This window comes from Artemia franciscana, chromosome 5 (assembly GCF_032884065.1).
Source record: "Artemia franciscana chromosome 5, ASM3288406v1, whole genome shotgun sequence".
Classification (NCBI taxonomy): domain Eukaryota; kingdom Metazoa; phylum Arthropoda; class Branchiopoda; order Anostraca; family Artemiidae; genus Artemia; species Artemia franciscana.
The window spans coordinates 26,214,985-26,238,577 of record NC_088867.1 but is presented as its reverse complement, the minus strand read 5'-3'; the positions used below and the strand labels follow the sequence as shown (position 1 = coordinate 26,238,577).

The following is a 23,593-nucleotide window of genomic DNA, read 5'->3' as shown; positions in this document are numbered from 1 at the left end:
GAGGAAAAATTAGCTTCTGACATCAAGTTAAACCCAAAATCTTCCTGGGGACATGTCTCTGCTAAAAACCCAAATCACCATACTATTCCTGATCTTGTTAACCATGGTGTGCTACATTCATCTCCAATAGATAAGGCTGACCTTCTAAATGCACAATTCACTTCTGCCTTTACCCAAAACTCAGGTACCTCCTCACCAGATCCTCCATTGTATGAAGTGCTTTTCCCCATACCTGACCTGTCAGTAAGTGAAGTATTGGTTTTCAATAGCCTTGGGAAGCTTGATGTAAATAAGTCAAAGGGATCAGACGTTGTTCATCCACGTCTTCTTTTCTACGTCTAGAAAATTACAGTCCTATAAGCATCACTTCTGCAGTTGTCAAGGTGCTTGAAAGATTTGTTAACAAAGCTCTAATTGAACATCTTGATGTCAATAACATCCTCTTCACATCACAACATGGATTCAGATCTGGTAGATCTTTGGACACTAACCTCATCCAAACATATGAATTAGTGACTACACTGCTTGATAAAGGTCTTCCTGTCAACATGATTCTTCTTGATCTGTTTAAAGCATTCGACAAGGTTTGTCATCAATTCCTCATAATCAAACTGAAGGCTGCAGGTGTCAATGAAGGTGTTGTACAGTGGATTATGGGCTTCCTCTCTGAAAGATCACAGAGTGTCAGAGTTTTTGATTAACAAGGAACTCCTCATTTCTCTTCTCCAAAACTGTATTAAGTGGCGTGCCCCAGGGCACTATTCTTGGACCAACACTTTTCAACTTCTATGTCAACAATCTACCCACCCTTCTTTCAAACCTTATTACCCTTTATGCTGATAACTCAAAACTAGTTGGAAAAGCAGCTATTCCCTCTGACCAGCAATCAATTCAAACAGATCTTGACAGTTTAGGAGGACAGGCTAACACGTGGCTCCTTGCTTTTAATTTTAACAAATGCCATGTCATCCATTTTGGCAAACACAACAAGCATCATAAGTATTTCCTTCAAGACAACTTCCTTTCTGCTGTTTCTGATGAAAGAGATCTTGGTGTTACTGTTGATCACCAATTAAAGTTTAGCAGCCATGCTAAGTCTGTTTCATCTTCAGCAAATAAATCCCTCAGTATCATAAAAAGAACCATCTCCAGCTGGCACCCAAGAGTTTTTATGAAGTTATATAAAGCACTTGTACGACCACATCTTGAGGTCAGAATGTCACTGGCAGCCCCATTTTTCAAAAAAGATAAGAAGTGGCTTGAGTATGTCCAGTGTTGTGTCACTAAGATGGTTAGCAGCATGAATGAATTTCCCTATGAAGAAAGACTACGTCGTTTGAAGCTGCCAATACTGACATACCAAAGGAAAAGGGGTGATATGATTTTAACCAAAAAAATCCTTTCTAAAAACACCCTTCCCGGTCTCTTTGCACAGCCCTTGCATTCTGGTACTAGAGGACATTCAATGAAGCTCCCCATGCAGCATTCCATGAGTAGACATAGAAGTCATTTCTTCATCCAAAGAGTCATCAATCTATGGAATCAACTGTCTGAGGAAACAGTTTCTGCAACTGCAACCAACATGTTTAAGTCCCACCTTGATAAGGAAAGGCTCTGCCAGGAGTTCCTTTACAATTGGGAAACTGCAGAGTCCTCCACAAGAGTCTAGATCAAGAGCCACAATCTGCATCAAATGATTTTTTTTCATCACTGGAGCATCACAAAGAAGGAAAATCCTTATATCACTCCAAGCTGTGATTTAAGGTAATCTAAGGTAATGAGTTTTGACAATCTTTATGCTTCTAACAGCAGCAGCTTTCATATAAGTTTAGCCTTCCCACTCTCCATAAGGATACACTATATTCTGAGCACTACTTTTAAAAATGTAAAATACTTACTTATATCATCCCTTAAGGCATAGCAATAAGCTTTACCCCCCCCCCAATTGATGAATACATAGCCAAAATTGCAAGCATCCAAAGAGCTTTCTACAGACTGACTCTTTTCCTCATGTTCATTTAACAGCAAACAAGCAAGAAAATGGCAAAAAGCAGCAGGAAAAAAAAGAGCCAGTCTATAGAAGATTCATTGAGTTTAAATAACTTGGGCTACGTATTTGTCTATTAGGAGGACAATGTTGCCGGATGTAGCATAATTATGTGGAATGTAGTATCATTGGAAATCAAAAGCATCCCAGCATACTCCTCTCTAAGACAGCATTAATCTAAGAAAATGTAGAACAACTTATACCTTCACATCTAAATATAAAACAAATAGGGAGGTTTACAAAAAGAACCACAAGAAAAATTTGTTTATATGTGTTTTTGTTATGTTCCTATGACTTGGACAAAAATCTAGAGGAGGGGGGGGGCAAGTACTGTAACCCCACCTAGATATGTCCTTGAAGATAAGTGTTTGCAATATCTTGTAACATCAATATAGAGTGGTGAAGCTACAGAAACAAAACCTACAGAGCTATCTTTTTTGAAGACTCTTCAGTTTGTAAATCATGAGATTGCCCAAAGAACTGAAATAACAAGTATTCTGCCACTATGTATTGTAGTGAACCAATTTTCAAGTCTTGCGCCAATACTCACAGATACTGCCTCCCATGGTGCAAGCTGCCATATGCTTTTAATGAGTCCAAAAAGAAAGATTTGAGCAAAATGTCTAAACAGTTTAATGTGAATATATTTTTTCAAGCAGAACAAATTTCCAAATGGGGGACATAGCAAGAAGATGGGGCACATTTTGATTGTTGTAAAGTTCGGAAAGGTGAAACCAACTAAGATTTATGATATTAGATGCAAGTAATGCATATTTCAGTTTGAATCTTTTTAGTGAGGTTTTGAATTATAAGCTTATTGGTTTCTTTAATACTAATGGGCATACCAAGATAAATAAGGCTATCAGAAAGCACACAATAGATGTTTCAGAAAGTTCAAGTTGTATGTTAGAGTGACCCTTAAGATTGAAAGCAATTGCTAGTTTTATTGACATTAAAATTAGACCAATTTTCTGATATTGATGCTGGAGTTTTGAAAAAGATCTCTTGCTTCCTAAAAAGGTGCAACTTAGGTTCAAAATATCATCAGCAAAGGTAAATAAAAAACATCAATTCCACCATAAATACACATGCACTCAACAGAGCATTGAGTAGCAGAAACTGAATTGTTAAAAAGTCATTTCAAACAGTTTGTGGTGATGAACAGTAGCAAGGAACAACCCAACTCAATAGTAACCAAAAGTCTAAAAAACAGAATTTTGATACCAATATTTACACCAAAAGAATTATATTTTCATGCTGATTTTAAATATACAAGTTTCATCAAGTTTAGTCTTACCCATCAAAAGTTACAAGCCTGAGAAAAATTTGCCTTATTTTGGAAAATAGGGGAAAATACCCCCCAAAAGTCACAGAATCTTAGCGGAAATCACATCATCAGATTCAGCGTATTGAGATATGAGAACTGTAGTGTTGAAGTTTCAAGCTCCTATCTACAAAAATGTGGAATTTTGTATTTTTTGCCAGAGGACAGAACATGGATGCATGTTTATTTTTTTTTCCAAGGTGTGATCATATTGACCCAGTGGTCCTAGAATGTTGTGAGAGGGCTCATTCTAATGGAAATTAAAAGTTCTAGTGCCCTTTTTAAGTGACCAAAAATGGAGGGTACCTAGGCTCCCTCCCACGCCCATTTTTTCCCAAAGTCACTGGATCAAATTCTGAGATAGCCATTTTATTCAGCATAGTCAAAAAAACCTAATAAATATGTCTTTGGGGATGACATACTCCCTACCAAGTGGGCTTAAGTTGTATCTATCTAAGCACTTTCCTATTCAAAAGGTATGTCACTGAGCCATAAACACAGCAATGACCAGATTTTGGTAAAATTCTACTTTAGTTACATTTGGCTATCTTGGAAAGGGGTAAGGTTAGGAAAATGAAACTTTCAGGGATTGGTTTACAGGCTAAAGTATGTCTCAGTAAGGAATTTTGAAGTAGTCTATCTACCTTCACTCCTCTCTCTAGAGGGTCCTGAAATTTGTCAACATGACAGGTCTATACCTATTGAAATTTTGACAAAAAACATTTTACTTTAATTTTCAGTTGTCAATTTCTTTTTCTCTAGCTTTAGTTTTGAAAATGCAATTCCTGCTATTTGAGTTGAATTTTAAGCCTATCAATGTTGTTTTTTTTTCAAAATCTAGGAAATGTATTTGCATATCTATAAAACTTTATAAATTTGGGCAAAATTCTAGTTAATTGACTTCTTGCTATCTCAGAAAGGGTTTAGGTTAGGAAAATGAAACTTTCAGGGATGAATCTACAGATTAAAGTATGTCCAGGGAAGGTATTTTGAAGCATTCTACTCCTTCTCCCTCTAGAGGGCCCTGACTTTTGATGACCTTTAAAAATATGTGTATTATAAAAGTGAAACCTTGCAAAATAGATCTTCTGCTTAACTGAAGTACATCAAAATTGTTTTCAGCTTCATAACTTTGCTCAATTCCATTTTATAAGCTTTTAAAGATATGCAAATACATTTCCTAAATTTTGAAAAAAAACCATTGATATGGCTTAAAATTCTACTCAAATAACTGGAATTGCATTTTCAGAACTAAAGGCAGAGAAAAAGCAACTAGTAACTGAAAATTAAAGTAAAATGTTGTTTGTCAAAATTTCAATAAGTATAGAACTGTCATATAGGCAAATTTAAGGGCCCTCTAGAGGGAGAAGGAGTGGAGGTGGGTACTTTAAAATACCTTCCCAGGACATACTTTAGCCTGTAGACCAATCCCTGAAAGTTTCATTTTCCTAACCTAAACCCTTTCTGAGATAGCAAGAAGTCAATTAACTAGAATTTTACCTAAAATACCTTCCTGGGACATACTTTAGCCTGTAGATCTATCCCTGAAAGTTTCATTTTCCTAACCCTTTCTGAGATAGCAAGAAGTCAATTAACTAGAATTTTACCACTTCATAACCCAAAAAAATTGTTCTGGTAATACCAACATTGACCAAAAAAGTTAGGCTATTAAGTGGTGAGTTTACTTTGTCCCTAATATATTTCCAGTAATTTATTAGTCAAACTTTAGATATGCCTAAGTAAAGACTTTTCCAGTATTCAATCTTCTAAGCCAAAAGACATTAAAAACAGTAAGTTTCATTTACTTACTATTTACAGCCAAGTTTCATTTAGCCTAAGTCTCAAATTTAGCTAAGTCTAACCTACTTGACATTGTAGCAAAAGACCCTCATCTACAACTATATGCCCCTTATTTAAAAGGTTTCAGAATTTCGAAAAAGGTAAATCTTAAATTTATAAGAAAAAAAAGCTTGTCAGAGCTTTAAAATATTACAAACGATAAAATTGAAGAAAATTTGCTATGTGACTAGGGAAGTAGAGATTCAGCACTAGGATGTGGTTTTTCTGTGCAAATGGCGCTAGAGTGCATATACGATAAAACAAAGAATCACAAAAAAATATATATTACTGGTAATACTAACACTACTATTGCAAACAACTCACCACAGAATCAGGCCACCTGAGGTCAACACAGCTACGCATAATCCTCCTCCAGCTCAATCTATTCAAAGCCTCCCTCTTTACACCCTCTCAGGAAGTTCCCATTTCCTTTAAATCTTTCTTTATGGCATCCTTCCACCCCAACCGCAGATGACCAACCGTGACTTTCTGTTTAGCCCTAGACGGCTGACCAGAAAGGACAATCTTTGGTAATCTGTTATACTTCATCCACAGAACGTGCCTAGCCATCACAACCTTTCTCTCATTATAGCCCTAGAAAGCGGGACTGAATCACACTTTTCTTACAGTCTACTGTTTGAAATGCGGTCAGTCAGCCTGGTACCCAAAACAATTCGTAGGCAATTTCTCTGGAAAACAACTAGCAAATCCGAATCCGCTTTTCGGAGTCCTCAAGCTTCAGAGCCATATTTGACCACTATCATCACTATAGCTTTATAACGTAAAAGAAAACTCGTGAGAGCCCAAACTTGGAACTACGTTTGCTTAAGAAACTGTGACACTATTGGCTATTTGTATTCTATGCCAGAATGGAATATTTTTTTTTTGTTTTTGCTAGAGTTTCTTTTGCTTTTTTCTAATCAACACACACATTCTTAGAAAAAGTCCTCTCACGGGGAGTAAAGGGTGCAAACTTAAATGGAGTTTGCCTTACCAAAGTAGAACAGTCTGCTTAGAAACAGCAGCCTTCCCAGTGTTCCCATCAACATTTACATTGAATGTAACACATTAAGCTAGCAGCAAACCCCAAACAAATCTATCTTACTTCTTTGCCTCCGACTGAGAGACAATATTTGTGAGATCGTTGCTAAATTTGTACTAAAACCCGTTCAGTGTTTTTCAGTGAAAGCTCACATTTTTTTTTGAGAAACACAGGGGGGGGGGATATGTTATTGGTTCTGTGAGGCCTTGCTGCCTCTTAGAAATTCCAAAGCTTAGATCCGACAAAGAGTCTAGTAATCTGTCTATATCATTCGATGGCAAATAACTTACAAAGTTCAAATGGATACATTCTTGTTATTCCTCAATGATTGTTTCCCCTGAAATTCAATGGTTGTAACCACAAACAATTCTTTAAGGAAATATACATGATTTCCCTAATTATCAACAGAGGTTCTGGATACTGGTATGAGTTAAAATTGCAGCTGAAGCAGTTTGGCTTAAACAAAGTTAGTATGAAAAAATTAATTTTGATTATAATAAAACAAAATTCAATTTTGCATTTCAAAGTTCATAAAGACAATGAAAGTAGACTGCTGGTCATTAAAACCTAAGATAGATTTCAGACAAAGTAGGAGTTCAAAATGCCTAGTTTAAAATGCTAATTCTGAAAACCATGAAGCTGTTTCTTTTGTTTTCCTAAATAAAAGTAATACAACCAATATAAGACCCTAAATAAACAATATCAGACTACTAGAATTAATAGCTACTAGCTAAGTAACAAAATATCTGGACTAGACAAGGATGAATTTGTCATGATAATGGAACTTTGAATGGAATTTTGTTTGGGAGTAGAGAGATAGATCTGAAGACACTAGCTATATCCAGGTCCTTGATTACAATATTTCATGAACAAGTAATGGGGATGAAGATAAAACTCTTAGGTACTGTTTGATAGAGGCGAACCTAGGATTTTGAAGTTTTTTTTTGGGGGGGGGAGGGTATAAAGAATCTGCCAACAAAATCGTCCAGTCTACCGACAAATGCGGGTGCATAAGCTGGCTTAATGCGTCAAAGACACCCACGCCTGTGAACTTTGGGCCTCCTCCACTCCTCTTAGCTGTGCCCCTGCTGTTTGCGAAAGGAAATGGGAGGCAGAAAGAGGGACTTCAGATTTTCTGATAAGGGAGAGAAGCTAAAAATGACTTTTAAAAAATAAAACTTTGTATCTCAAAGTTATCAAAATTGTATATCTGCAGTATTTGGCGAGCAGCTTGAAGTATCAAACTGAAACTTTCAAGGAGTGTTTTAGGTACGAAAGGGGAGGAAAATAGACGAACCATGAACTGGGGTGAGGGCAAGAACTAAATCAAATTGCATCCAGTTATTAAAACATGATATCTGCAAAATCTCAGAAGCGGAATGGGGTTGGAGTTGGAACTTTCGGGTAGTGTAGAGGAAAGGAGGAAGAGGAGCATGAAGCTTTAATTTTTTTGTGGGGAGAGGGAAGGCTGAAATATTTTTATCTCTGATCCACCTAAACGTTTTTGCACTATTACTTACTTGTACCTGGGCCAGGACTATAGCTGTGACCATTTCCTGGCATCCAACAGTTCGTCAACAATTCAGCTCCATCTATGGTGGTCTATGGTCCATTCCTGCGTGATTTCGAGCCAGTTCTTGTCTCACAGTCAGCCAAAGTGGTGAAATCCTACTTTGGGTTCGAGGACAACTTTGGCGCAGGTAAGTCACGTTTTGCATTGTCTTCCTTGGAGTTTCATCCAGTTGGCGACAGGCTGGCAGTGAAGGTTTTTTGGTCAGTGCCTCAGGTATTGGATGTGCCCGTATCAGTGCTGACGAAGTTTCTTGATAACTGACCTGATGTCGAGGGGGTGGAAGCATGATCGACGTTCTGTCAGTTAGTCTGACGCCGAGGATCTCCCGAAAGAAAGAATGGCCATTGACTTTTAGAACATGTACCTACGACGCTTTCAACATCCAAGACTCGTATCCATATAGGAAAACCTATCTGACGCACTATAAGCCACTGGGACCATTAAAATTTATTCACGTCTAAGTAGCAAAAAAAAAAAAAAAAAAAAAAAAAAAAAAAAAAAAAAGGTACGAGGCTATCAGAATAGCATACTTGCAATATCAAGCTGTATATCAATATCATAGCTTGGGTATCAAGCTGAAACTTGGTACAAGCTCAAGTGCTGGAGGGCCAAGTAGAACCCTGGTTGTGACTTGTGGAAAGGGCAGAGGAGATGAGACTAAAATGTTTTCTCCAATCCACCCAAACCTTTTCTCACTACAAGCCTCTTTAATAAAAACAAACTTTCCCATACTGACAATTGTGGTCCACGTGGTGAAGGTGCTGATCTCCTGATGATCTGCCGTTGGATAATTTATAGCCTATCAGATCTATTCACGGCTGAGTAGCGAGACAAATCAAAAGACAATTTGCGTTGCCAGATGATCGAAACAGCATATTTGCAATATTTCATTTCCTTTTTTTCCAATAAAAATACCAAAAAGGGTATTTTTTTAATGAAAATATAGGAAAAAATATTTTTATAAAGGGGGAGGAGAGTGCACAAAAATCTAGGAAGATGAATGCCTCTGCCTCCTAATTGACGCCACTGATTAAGGATATACGAAAACGGGTGTGCGCACCTTAATGTGCGCACCTCTAATCAGCCTGACAATAAAATTCTGAAGTTCATTGGCCAGGTAGTCACTGGTTTCCTGTACAGACAGGAGATTCAGAACTAATTTTAGCTGGTTAAACCCAAGGGCCGGAATTTTATTTTATTTGTTTATTTTTTGTCTGCTTAAAAATTTCGACACTTTAGTCACAAGTTCAGGACTAAGAAATTTAATTAACGACAAAAATTAACGAAACAAATCTGGTTGTACTCATTCGAGACGTACTTTTTCAAGACAACAAAAAAGAACTCTTTTAATAAATTACCTTGACATGCATTTACTTTAACAAACAATCATTTGCAGCAAAATGCAACATAAAAGGTTCTTTCAATAAAACATGGGTAATCCCTTGTTTTATTGTAACCCTAGACATATAAGGGTAATCCTTATGTGTGTATATTTACGCATCTCGCTTAACCGCTAATCTCGCTTAACTGTTTATAGAGCACAATATAACTGATAGGAAAGGATTTGAATACGCTATAAACAAGTTTGTCAAACAGTTCGTGGTAACGAACTGTAGTAAGGAGCGACCCGGCTCAATAGTAACCAAAACTCTAAAAAATTAAATTTTGATATCAATAGCTACATCAAAAGAATCGCATTTTAATGCTGATTTTAAATATATAAGTTTCATCAAGTTTAGTCTTACCCATCAAAAGTTACGAGCCTGAGAAAATTTGCCTTATTTAAGAAAATAGGGGGAAACACCACCTAAAAGTCATAGAATCTTAACGAAAATCACACCATCAGATTCAGCGTATCAGAGATTCCTACTGTAGAAGTTTCAAGCTCCTATCTACAAAACTGTGGAATTTTGTATTTTTTGCCAGAAGACAAATCACGGGTGCGTGTTTATTTGTTTGTTTTTGTTTTTTTTCTTTTTCCCAGGGGTCATAGTATCGACCAAGTGGTCCTAGAGTGTTGCAAGAGGGCTCATTCTAACGGAAATGAAAAGTTCTAGTGCCCTTTTTAAGTGACCAAAAAAATTGGAGGGCATCTAGGCCCCCTCCCACGCTCATTTTTTCCCAAAGTCAACAGATCAAAATTTTGAGATAGCCATTTTGTTCAGCATAGTCGACAACCATAATAACTATGTGTTTGGGGATGATTTACTCCCCCACAATCCCTGGGGGAGGGGCTGCAAGTTACAAACTTTGACCAGTGTTTACATATAGTAATGGTTATTGGGAAGTGTACAGACGTTTTCAGGGGGATTCTATTTTGTTTTGGGGTGGGGCTGAGGGGAGGGGGCTATGTTGGAGGATCTTTCCTTGGAGGAATCTGTCATGGGGGAAGAAAAATTCAAGGAAAAGGGCGCATGATTTTCTAGCATTACTATAAAAAAAAATGAAAAATAAACATGAAAACGTTTTTTTAAATGAAAGGAAGGAGTAGCATTGAAACTTAAAACGAACAGAGATTATTACGCATATGAGGGGTTCTAATACTTTAGCATAAAGAGCGAGGTATTTAGGAGGAGATAAATACCTCGCTCTTTATGCTAAAGTATTTTTAGTAATTTCAACTATTTATTCTACGGCCTTTCTGATTCAGGGGTCATTCTTAAAGAATTGGGACAAAACTTAAGATTTAGTGTAAAGAGCGAGGTATTAACGAGGATACAAACCCCCTTGTATACATTTAAAAATATAAGATTATGAAAGTTTGTTACGTAAGTTACTAATTTATAAGTTCCGTATATTTTTTACTAATAAAAACGTTCGTTAAAAATTAAAAGTTCTAGTTGCCTTTCTAAGCAACCGAAAAATTGGAGGGCAACTAGGCCTCCTTCTCCACCCCTTATTTCTCAAAATCGTCTGATCAAAACTAAGAGAAAGCCATTTAGCCAAAAAAAAGAATTAATAGACAAATTTCATTTTAATAATTTATGTGCGGAGAGCCAAAACGAAACATGCATTAATTCAAAAACGTTCAGAAATTGAATAAAAAAAAAACAATTTTTTTAGCTGAAAGTAAGGAACGACATTAAAACTTAAAACGAACAGAAATTACTCCGTATATAAAATGAGTTGTCCCCTCCTCAATCCCTCGCTCTTTACGCCAAAGTTTGACTCTTTGCCACAATTCTACTTTGTAAAACAATTGAAAGCTTTAGCGTAAAGAGCGAGGGATTGCGGAGGGGACAACCCATTTTATATACGGAGTAATTTCTGTTCATTTTAAGTTTTAATGTCGCTCCTTACTTTCAGCTAAAAAAATTGGTTTTTTTTATTTAATCTCTCTTAAAGCTTGAAGAGGTCAACTCCGAGACCTAATTATTAATAAAAGCTAAAAAAAAAGATTTCCTCATTTTATAAATATTGTTTTCTGCTTCCAAATATGAAATAACAGAAAAGACAAGGACATTAAGAACACTGGATACTAGTAGAGATAGACGGGAGCAGACACTGTACAACAGAACTAGACTAATTATTTATATAATTGGCAGTCTTACTAGGGGAGCATAGTTAAAGGAAATTAAGGCTCTTTGTATTTTTGCCGCGTAGAGTTTGTTTTAAATTCTATTCAAACAAAATCTAAACACAATTTAAAAAAATTTAGGGGGATCTTGTGCAATAACAAGTTCATTTAACTGCTTCTAATAATTTAAGACACCAGCCTATCCCCTAAATTGGGGTTAATGTTATAAGCTGGCTTAAGATTAATCTTTTTCTGTGTAATTAAAGTGTTTCATTAGCATGTATTAACCATAGATTTATAATTCTAATAATAATACATCTATAGTATGAACGCGGTCATAAACGTTTATCTCAACATGTACTTGTTCACCAACAAAACTAAGTACTTTAAGGACAACAGGAAGTATGTACTTTAAATAGCAAGGCAATATGTAAAACAAAATTTAGGGAACAACAAACTCTACAAGTTCATTTGACTCCTAATAAGGAATTTCCTATGAGTCACTACACAACTTGACAAGGGCACAGTAAAAGGGACTGAGAAGTTGAACTACTTGAAGTATTAGCATTTCCTAGAAAACTAATGGATGTATGACGGAACATTTTGGTGATCAAATCAATCAGTTTTAATTGCAGAGTTAGTAGTTTCTAGCACTCTGCCGCATGCAAAATCGAACCAAAACCCGACGAGTTCCATAGATCATGATTAAGCATAACTCAACTGCTAAAAATACTTTAGTGAAGGTTTTGTTCTAGTATAATGTGCAAGATAAGAACGTTAAAGTGATTAGCTCTACAGAATCGAACAATATTGCTGCTGTTAATGGAGGGACTGAGGTTGGAAGCAAGTTCGATGTCAAATCAGGAGTTCAGCAGGGTTGGGTCATTTATATGGATTATTTTGGTGAACTGTATCCTAGGAAGAGTAGTATCGGAGAATATAATATTAAGTGGGATAGCATAACTTTCCCAGACTTAAATTATACCGACAATTTGAGTGTCCTAGATTAAAACAAAAACGAAATAATTGGATCTTTGGAGGTTTTAAGAGTCTAGGTTCCGAGAAAAGGTTTGCAAATGTCTTAAAAGAGTACGTCGCTGTAACTAAGAATAAATGATATTAAAGAAGTGATGATACGTAGCCTCATTAGTAAATATGGTTAATGCGGTGAAGATATAAAAGGTAGAATAAGAAAGGCATTTCACAGTTGTAAGGAGCTTGGAAAAATACGAGGATAAAAGCCTTTGAAGATGTTTGATTAATAAATTTCTAAGTAATTTAACAATGTATAATGTAACGATAAGTCAGGTATGGCTCTGATACGTGGGCGCTTCGAAACGTTCGAATTAGACGCTTCGAGTCTACTACATTTTTTCGATACGAATTAACAAACGATAGTTTAGGTATTCACGACACATGGCATTTCAAACAATAAGTTGCACGATATGTGTGGTTCAATGTCACCTTCTTGGATTAAAATGAATGAATTGTTAACCTTATGCTTCACGGATGAAAGATAATAGGTCGCAAAAGATAGACTTAAGCACAAACCAGATCGTCCTCTGATGCGGAGGGAAGAGGTCGTAAAAAAGGATTTCAAGAAAATTCAAACTTCATGGGAGAAAGCCGTGAGTGAAGATTTGTAGCGATACAAATTAACAGATAGGGGTAGATAAGGAGCTTACACACCTGTATTCGCCTTAGGTTGCTTGGTTTCACGATGCGTTGCAAGGGGTCAAGTTAATAGTTTACATAATTCTAGATCTGCTTGTTATTATTTTGAAATTCGTACACGCATCAAGAAAAATTTAATGTGCCCGTCTGTGGACGTGGAAAAGCTTATATCAATGTGAAATTTGAAAAGATGAAGTTACTAATTAATCACATAAGAATTTATGCATACCACTAAGACTTCAAGAAAACCATTATGATTATCAGGATACTACTAAAAAACTATACAAAAAAACTGGTTTTATGGGAATTACAAAAAAAATCTGGTAACTTGTTTCAAAATTTACGCAAATAACTTATTTTTGTCAAGTATCAATCAAAGTCTTTTACTTTATTTCCTGACGTTTATCTCTGCAAATTAGTCTACGAAGGATTTTTTTTTAAAAATAACTTTAATTGTATGTTGATTATGCAAAAATTAATACAGAAAAAAAATGAGCTTTGTAACATGTTTGTGCTTTTAAATTTTTCTCACCTATTCCTAGAAACCCATGTATATCTTTAGAAATCTGAAATGTTTCTGCGGGTCCTAAAAATAATTAACTTTGAAAGGGGAATCAATTACATCAGAATTTATGAGTGTAAACAAGAAATTTTATGGTGTTGGCTGCCAAAATCTTTAATAATTATGACTGTAATACATTACGGTCCATAACAAAACTACCATTACGTCGAAGCTGCTACGGGCGTTGTATAGTCCTTTCATTTTATTTGAAGTGCCATTTTTTTCTGTTGTTTACGCATGCTAATAAGCTCATGTGCTAAGAACATGTAAGGCACTCGAATTTCCCCGAGCCAATCGTCCAGGATGCCCACATAAATTTTACTGAGGTTTTAGCGAGTGGGAGGGAAAGCATTTAAAATTTTACTACGAGAGCGAGGCAGTAGAGTGTCATATTTTTTCAGAATGCTTGCTCTATCTCTTTCGTCTTGTAACAAAAAGTAGGGATACCTGATCTCTCTCTTCCCCTATTTGCTTTGGCTAAATGCATCTAAAAGTTATTTGGCGGTAGTACCCTCACATAACTTGAGAAATTTGCTATTTTTTATACTAATCTAAGTAGGTAGTGGTTTTCTGTCTTCTGTAAATATAATTTTGTGGGTGCTTACATACAAAGACAGGAGTAGGTAACGATAGTAAAGCTTCAGTCACTCTCCATCTGTGTACGTAACCAGATACGAATTTGTTTTTGTAAGATAAAGGAAAATAACTGCCTACACCAAAAAGGTTAAAAAATAGCATATGTTTAATATTATGTAGGTATAATACATTTTTCTCAAGTTTTTCAATAACTTGCGTATTTATTTACTAGTCTCGAATGTAACTTTCAGTGCCTGTATGATTACATTGAGGGGGGGGGGGGGTAAGAGGAAGAATATTACCTATAAATTTGCATTCCTTTACATCCACTAGGGGGTGGGAGTAAGCTTTCAGAATTGGGTCCGTATTTTCTTTACATGAGACCTACCATATATTTTTGTGCTGTGATTTGTCTCACCTCAATGAATGTTGTCCTGCATTGACGTTGAAAGAAAAATAAGTCAAATTTCAAGTATGATTCATAATTTCGAATGATCAAGTTGACCTAACTTTGACTAGTTTAGTTTTTCGTTTAAATACCACCTCTTTAATGGTTTATTGTATGAATCGTTTCAATTGTGAATGACAAACTACAGGAGCATCTTAAAACTAGTCACGAATCTTTGATTTTTTTTTTTTTTTTTTATTCAAAAGTATCCTTGTTAAAAATTTTATAATAAAATTAACAGCTAATCATGTTCACTGATTTTAAAGCTCATCATGAAGTGTGTAAGGAGTTTCAGAAGATAAATATTCTCTAATTTCTTCAATAATGGATAAATGGTTGTCCTCTTCAATAAAATGACCTCGTTTGTGGCTTCCTACATAAAGTTTAACCGCAGGGTAAGATCGAACGCCAGCTTGCCGACAAATGTGACCATAGTATTCACAGTTGATTTTACCAGCTTTCAGCACGCCTTCAAATACCTATAATAGCGTATGACCCATAGTTAGAGCTCCAGCCTAATGTGATAAAAAAATTATCTATTTATATGCATTTATGAATACTTCTTTACAAACCAAGTTGTTAGACAAACAACTATTTTAACACAAAATGTTCTCTTATCAGGTGTTTTTGCTTTCAAACTACCAGTTTTATCTTAGCAATGTAAAAAGGGGATTCAACATTAAATATTATCCAATCGAGCAGATTTAAAACAACAGAAAACATTACACGTAAGCACTTTTTTGTTAATGAAACGCGCGCACTGGACCGAAGCGGATGGAGGAGATAGACTTCACTTGCTGAGCAGCGCCCAGCAGGAGACCTAAGTCAAGTAAGTCAAGTCAAGATCAAAAAGTAAAAACAAATGTAAAATATCAAAAAGACAACGGAAATTTGACATTAAATTATTGCTGCTATAAGTAACATATCCTTAAGTCTCTGTAGAAAGTCTAACTTCAAAGATAAGGAATCTCTCACCAGGCTCATTCACAAGAATATATCTCAAAGCGTAGCCTACATTTGGTGGGAGGCAAACCCAAGATAGATGAGTTGAAGTTAATATTATAATAATATTATAGATGAGTTGAATAATATTATCATTGAAATATTAATATTAAAACAGTTAATATTATGGAAAATATAAAAAATCCAATATGAGATGAATTAGATACACCTCGAAGTTAAATGGCGGGGGAGGGAGCATCCACCCAAATAAAAGCTATCTTTCTCCAGTCCAAGCTCACCTGCCTGCAGTTTTGCAGGAAAGCAGAGTCTCGAAATCGTAATCAACATACTAAGCATTTTTTTTTATCCCTTGCAAAAGAAAAGCTTTAAAGTTTTAATTGACAATTCTACCTCTAAATCATTTAAAACTCATAGTTTTCGACTGGATTTTTGAAAGTAAAAATTTTTTTTTGCATGTTTCGACTCTAATGGAAAAATACATAGCCATTTAACAAATGGAAAAGCAATGGGAGGGAAAAAACTATCCTCCTTAACTGCTTCTAAAATACGAAATTTAAAAAATCCAAGTTTTGACGGAAAGAACACTTTAGGGAATCAACTTTTTTTTTACTAAGCTTTTTGCCAAAGTAAAGAGTGAATCTAAAACTTAAAACGAGTAGAAATTAACCCATATAAGATGTCACATGATTTGCAATATATGTACTATCAGGCTTTGATTCTGGAATTCTGTAGGGCTAATTTTAGCCTCAGATTTCTGATTAATTAGCAGCCCCATAAAATGTTAATGTTAAAATCAAATAATATTTGTGGAATATGAACTTTATATTTGTTAATTTTAAACTTCTACATAACGAAAATATGTTATAATCAAAAAGTTCAGAAACTGTTAAATACCAACTTTAGCGCAAGTCAAACCGCATTTGTGAAACATGTACTTAGTATGGTTTGATTTGGGTAAAGACACGTTGTAGTTCTAAAACCTTTATTGATTAACATTTAATCAATTAACACCATTTCTTAGATAGTCCATGGTCGATTATGAAGAGACGCAACCCCCCCCCCTTCCCTGGATCCTCCCCTGAGCATATATTTTTTTTTTTTTTTTTTTTACTAATTTTTCTGCGCTTCCATGACAAAAGGCATGGTGTCAATTGATAATACAAGGTTTACAGTTGTTAATACAGTTTCTGAGAAATGAGTGAACATAAAACAAACTGAACATGAACATCTTGCAAGCAAAGAGCAAAAAAAAGGAGTAAACAAAACACCATTTTTGTCGCATAAACAAAAGAACCGTAAATGAGAAGAGATCATAATAATAAAAAAATTCTTATGACTAAAATTTCTTTAACGATTTTCAAAGCTCTTCAAATAAATTCTTCAGAAACATATACATAGATTTCTAAAATATAAACTATGATATTCCTCCTTTTTTCATAAAGATTCTCAATTAGAAAAGTATTGCTTTAAACACATATTACCTTGGCTATAATTTCATAGCGTGGAGCAAAAACTTGACAAGGCTGACACCAGGGTAGGTAGAATTCAATAAGCCAAGGTTCAACTGAGTTGGTAGAACGGTAGAAACTGTCTTCGTTTAAGTTTAAGACAAGAGAAGGGATAGTTTTCACAGACCAGTTCAATAAAGAATGAAGGTCCCTCTGATACGACGTGTACGGACTAAAAAAAAAAAGAAAACAGAAAATAAAATCTTGATTTCACCAAACGGAAATCTGAAATTACGGTGGTCTTGGCAGTGAGCGCATTGGAAAGAGTGAGACAACAGTAAAAAAAAAGAAAAGAAAAAATGAAAAAAAGGCGGTGAAAAAATAATGCTTTCCACATCAACTCCAAAAAAAAGGTCTCCTATAAAAATTGTATTACCAACCAGGAATAACTTAGTGTTACGAAACCTGAAATATCTAGACAGGATTTCCCAAAAAGAACAAATCGACCTCGAGAGAATATACAACTCGATAAAAATACAATATTTTAGAGCCCTATAATCGGCTTCCGACTCTCTCTATGCCACAGATACTAATACAGCTGCTACTTCGACACACAACCCATGCAGCACCAAGTAATCTCAGGCCAATACAGGTCCGAACATTCGGCCTACACTCCAATCTATCCAAAGCTTTGCCATTTATTCCCTCCATGACGTTTCTACCTCCTGCAAGTCTTTTCTTATGAAGTTTCCCCATTCTGTTGGAGGAGGATTTGCTTTTTGGCTGTTTCCAGCTGGATTTAAAAAAAGCCAATCTTTGGAAATCAGTCATACTTCATCAATAAAACGTAACCTAACCATCTTAGTCTTTCTTGCATTACAGCCCTAGACGCAGTCAAACAAAATTTTGATCCAGCTATTGTTTAATATACAGTCGTTCAAATGAGTACCTAAAACCATCCTCTGTCTATTCCAGTGGAAAACATCTAGCACGTCAACCACGACCTTTCGATGTACTGATGTACCTTCAAATATCCTAACTTTGTTCTAAAACTTATTTTCCTAATCTTATAAACTTTTTCCAGCAATGACAAAAGAACGGTCTATGCTTAGGATATTCTACTTTTCAAACCAGAGCACCAAACTTCCTTATTAATACTGCTACTTAGACAGGTGAAGCTAATCACTTGGCTAGACAAGTCTTTATACCTATCAATCTATCATCACCTTTTCATCTCAATTTATTCCTAATTTATGCAAATTATTCTTCCTGACACTCAACACCTTTGAATCGATTTTTATGCGAGCTATACATTTAGAATCCCCAGAGAATAATATTTCAATCGTATATTTTTTCTATTTCACACTTGAATTTTTATTTTTGACATTATTGAAATTAGGATGGTGAGCATCGCATCCCTCTTCACGCCATCATTGTATTGAAGCAATAAGAATGTGTAAAGTAAGGAATTTCTGTGACATAACATATGGGCTAATTAAAAAGTTCTTAAGAAAGAAAACTTTTTTTTATCTCATTGTTTTATTACTACGGTCTCCTAAACAGGAGACTAGCTAAAAAAAAAAAAAAAAAAATAATATACCAGTATCTATATACAAGAAACTTTTGTCTTAGAAGGTAATACAACCAATGCTCAAATAATATTTTCTAAAGAGGTTACTGGTTGCACATAGACCTATTCTGAGAAGAACTATAAAAGTAGTCTGATTAGTCAGGTTGCTAAAACTCAAGGATCCAAATAAGACGGACAGAAAATTGAATTTGAAGCTAAATAAGTCCCAAGGCCAGTAGATATCTGTAAGGGAAAAGATTAATTTGTACAGAGTTCCTCCATATCCTGCCATCACTGATATGGGTTGTGGCATCCTGCATACTTGTAAATACTGATGGGACTGTTGTCCCAGTAAAAAGCTCATATTGCGGGCAAAGTAATCTCAATAAATCATTGCTTAATCTTTCACCACATACAACCGCATTGCAGGATGGGGTGTAACTACTGTAGAGCGGATATTTTTATTCCTTTTAGCGTTCAAATTTATAAAATTTAGAAATAATTTCTACTAGAAAAATAAAAAATAAATATATATACTTATTTAACAGCTCAGATTGTTTGCCGTTTGAGGCAGAAAAATTGCCCTAGGTTTATCTCAGTCAGGTTAAGAACATATTCTAATTCACACAGCAGCGGTTGATAGAGAGAGGTAGGTAAAAAGGCTATGTATCTTGGATATCGTCCTTGTTATACCTCAAGGCCTTAACTGCCACCTTCAAGAATACTCATAACTTAAAATAAAAACAAAATTACGACCGTCGGGGGGGGTAGAGAAATACAGTTACATCGAGCTTGAATGTGCACACCTCTTCAGGTTGTTAGTGGATCCTCAGACTTTAATTGATACTCTGGATGTAAAATTTGTAGATAACTTGGTTTTTTAAAATGTCAGTTGTGACCTTTCGGCTTAACAAGGACGTTATTTAGAGTCTCTTTTTGAGATAAGTCGGATACGTTCCATTTATTGAAAACATCTGGCTTATTGATGCAGTTTCAATACACAGACAGATTAATATCGCGGAAATCTTCGATAATTCTTCTTTTTAGAATATGTGGCTTCACTCTTTATTTTGGGTCGAAGATTCCGATTTTAAGTTTGAGTTTATTATTCTTCCCAGTCAATACCATTTCAAAGGATAGCAGCATTGACAGAAACAAGTATATCTTTCCCTCTTTTTATTTGGCTCATAGCTGTTTTCTTTATCACAAATTACCCCTGAGTTAAATAAAGCTATTGTAGAAACCAAATTATTTCTATTTAGACTAATTCTCAGGGTAAAAGTTGGTCATTTTCTGTAACTGAGCCAAATGACTATCAAAATTAGATAAGCATGATGACTTACATGAAAGAGGACTTCCCAAAATACCCTTGAGGATAAAGACGAATGGTCGGATACGAATTAATGCCTTCTCTGCTGCATAAATGGACTTCACGTACGCAGTCAACCTAAAAGAATATCTTAAAAGTAATGCAGTTGCTTAAGAATAACTACAAGACTTTGTAGTTATCAACTCATTAGTAGAACCGTTCCTAAACAGCTCTTTTGAGCTACCATAAAGAAAAAAAAATGGTTGACGAGTAATATATCAACAAGGTGAAGAGAAGGCTTTCATCACTGGATCTAACCAGATTAAAAGACCTATCTATATTCAAGATACGGAATCGAAAGAGAACGATAGAGAAAGCGCGAAATGAGGGAGAGAGAGTAAAAGAGAGAGGGTAAGAGAGAGAGAGAGAGAGAGAGAGAGAGAGAGAGAGAGAGAGAGAGAGAGAGAGAGAGAGAGAGAGAGAGAGAGAGAGAGAGAGAAGAGAGAGAGAGAGAGAGAGAGAGAGAGAGAGAGAGAGAGAGAGAGAGAGAGAGAGAGAGAGAGAGAGAGAGAGAGAGAGAGAGAGAGAGAGAGAGAGAGAGAGAGAGAGAGAGAGAAGTAAAATCAGTACATAATCATACCAAATCTTACCTCACCAACATGCACGAATGTATTTAAGGGCACCAAAGTTTTCGCAAGTTTTCCCCACTGAGGTTTAAGATGTTGACAGGGACCACACCAGCTAGCATAAAAGTCTATTATCCATATATCAGTTACTGGCTTTAGCGATATGAAGTTGTCAAAGCTTTCTAGTGTCAGTTGAATGGCTAGAAAAAACATGAGAAATCGGAAGATAAGAAATTATAAAATGTGCATAGGAAAAAGAGAAAAACAGATGTTTCAATGATTATATTAATACAGGGATTAAACTGTTGAAAAAAAATCATTTTGATTTATGGAAAATCAAATTATAAAACTTATTACAGTTTGTCTAAATTAGTGACCATATTTGTATATAAGATATAGGACTTAGTCCATTAGATCTTTGACCCGTACTGATGTCTCTTCTTTTGTAAATGTGATACTTTAAGATATCTTCGCAAAGCCCATCACTCTTCAGACACGACCTCATTGCGACCCCTTTAGATTATGGGAAAAATTGGTTTAAGACAACATTTGTCAAAAGTATTTATACCTGAGTACTTAACATCCGAGCGCAAACAACTGAACATAAGTAATAAGTCATAAATTTGGTGCTAGGAAGGTTAAAGTAATAAGTCATAAATTTGGTGTTAGGAAGGTTCGGTGTTAGGAAGGGTTTGATTCCAGATCCCTTATTCCTAAATTTAAAGAAAGCCTTTGACACAATTGACTATAAAAGATTATTACTTGAGCTGAATAAAATCGGTGTGACTGGTAAGAGCATTTTATGGTTTAAATCTTACTTGAGTAGCCGGAAGCAAAACGTGGTAAATGGGTCTTCAGCTTCTGTAGCTAATCGAATAACGAGTGGAGAGCCCAAAAAGGTGTATACTAGGTACTTTTTTATTTTTAATTTTTATTAATCGAATCAAATATTATTCGTCAGAGGCTGGTGTAGCCCTTTTTGCAGATGATACTCTTTTACTTGTTTCTGCGCCATCAGTTAATCTACTTTTTGGTAAAATCAGAAAGGCATTGATCGAGTTTCGTGAGTGGGCAAATTTTAATCTTTTGACATTAAATTACACCAAAACTAATTACATTTTTTTCCCCAGACATCTAGTATCGAAACTAATTCAGAACTAATTGTAAATGGTAATCAAACAAAAAGAGTAAGGGTAACAAAATTTTATGATTGATAAAAATCTACCATGGGAAAACACACTCTGAAATTATAGCTTCAAAATTGTCAAGATATCTAGGTGTGGTTCGCCGAATTAAAAACTTAGTTTTAAAGAAAATTATTAGATTACTTTATTTTTTTTACCCATATATTTCCTATGGTTACTCAATATGGGCAAGTAAATTTGTGTCATGTTACAAAAACAATTCAGAAAATTCAAAATGAAGCTGTTAAACTTTTGTCTTCTAAAATCTCAAAATATTAACGATTGTTACATTATGAATCAACTTCTTGATATTTCAAAAACTAGAGATTATTAAGTTAGTTTTTTCACATGTCTTGATAATGTACTTCCCTGTTCTTTAGAAAATATTTTTTCCATTAATAGTGACCTCTATAGTCACGATACACGAGGAGCATCGAATCTAGTACACCGATTTAGAAAAACGACTAGAGCTTCTTTTGTAAGAAGAAATTTTGCTCCCTGCGAATAGGATATAAATACCGGTTGCGAATCGTAATTGAAGTCATCTGATAACCTTCAAGGCCACATCGAAAACATTTTTCCTTGCAAAAGAATTGAATTTATGTATGTGTTTTATGCAAGTGGTATGGTTGTTGTATATGTGTGGATTTAGTATTATTACCAAGTAGAATAATATAAAATAGTGTTTTTTAGAATACCTAGAATAGAAGATTCCCACCTACTGCCAACAAGCCCTTAGGATTTTTCTTAGTGGGTGCAGCAAAATGATCTGTATTTTTTTTTTTTTTTTTTTTTTTTTTTTTTTTTTTTTTTTTTTTTTTGGTCAAATAAAATTATCTATCATTACGGACAACGTTGGAAACAATTTTCCGACAAAATCATAAGATCTAGGCAAGAAATGAAAGAACCTTTGAAGTATGCAAATATATTTTCTAAACGTGAGGGAGATAAATAGTGAAAAGCAGCTACAATCAATTCATTATAATTTCCTTCTGCTTAGAAGTTTCGTTACAAAACGGAAAAAAAAACGGAAAATTTAAGGGGATTTGATGCCTTAAAAGAACACCCTAGCTCGTCAATTATAAGCTTTTCTAGTTTGTGTGGATAAATTATTCAGAATTAATTGGGCAGTCTTGCCATAACTTTTAGATCTTGGATAATAGACCTGAATAAACAGAACAAACGCCGACATCTACTTTGTCAAAAATTTTAGAAAATTGTTTGATGTCTCCCATTTTGTGCATGAATAGATACTCTGTTTTAACGGAACTCATATCATTAGAAAGTGTGAATTTTGCTTTTTTCGGATAAACAGAGTAAAATTCAATTTTTAAAGCAAAGGAAAGGGCGATCCCTAAAAATTCTGAAGCATGCCTGCTTGGAAAAGGGCAAAAATCAGCTCAGAGGAGATATCATTTAAGCCATTTGGAAGCTTTGGGAGTTTTTTTGCGGTGCTACTTGCTTTGACTGAAAAACTTGCGGACATAGGGGCGTAAAACTTCATTGTGTAATCTATCATATTTTCTAGTCAAGCCACAGATTCTCAATAGCTCTCGATGTGTGGCTAGTCCTCTGAGCAAATTCACTGATGGGTCCTTTGTCTTTGAGACTGTCAGTCGATACAGAGGCTTGAAAAATGATTTTAAGGTATCGAATCCCTTTAATTATTTCGCTGTTCGTTCGGTACGAAAAATTATCCACTCCGTAATTTCGATGCTAAAGAAGGCACTTACTCGAACGCATACTCATAAACTACCAATGTTTGTTTTGTTCCGTAGCCCGCAGTTGGCGGTAAATTAGATGTCAATCATCGTCGAATTAAATACTGATTTAATTTATTAAGTATTAGAGGAGAAAATTGTACCACTTCGGTGGATATTAGAGAATATAG

The 23,593-nt window shown here is 35.1% G+C and overlaps 2 protein-coding genes across 7 annotated transcripts in view; both read right to left on the bottom strand.

The window, feature by feature from the left end:
• The window catches only part of LOC136027173 (glutaredoxin-3-like), a 36,716-nt gene extending 31,296 nt beyond the window's left edge, over window positions 1–5,420 (bottom strand). Inside the window, exon 1 of one of the 3 annotated variants that reach the window (XM_065704174.1) lies at window positions 5,365–5,420. The gene's annotated coding sequence lies outside the window, so the exon portion shown is untranslated. Of the gene's footprint in view, window positions 1–5,233; window positions 5,338–5,364 lie in introns of those variants that run through there. The other 2 variants (XM_065704176.1, XM_065704177.1) reach the window with 2 other exon arrangements.
• Window positions 5,421–14,781: 9,361 nt separating this feature from the next.
• Window positions 14,782–23,593, bottom strand: part of LOC136027171 (dnaJ homolog subfamily C member 10-like) — a 48,590-nt gene continuing 39,778 nt past the window's right edge. For all 4 annotated transcript variants that reach the window (XM_065704170.1, XM_065704171.1, XM_065704172.1 and 1 more), the window contains exons 11-14: window positions 20,543–20,718; window positions 19,927–20,030; window positions 17,047–17,245; window positions 14,782–15,081 (exon numbers count right to left, since the gene is read on the bottom strand). In XM_065704170.1, coding sequence (XP_065560242.1) covers window positions 14,863–15,081; window positions 17,047–17,245; window positions 19,927–20,030; window positions 20,543–20,718 — 698 coding nt within the window. In that variant the 3' untranslated portion in view covers window positions 14,782–14,862. The remainder of the gene's footprint in view (window positions 15,082–17,046; window positions 17,246–19,926; window positions 20,031–20,542; window positions 20,719–23,593) is intronic.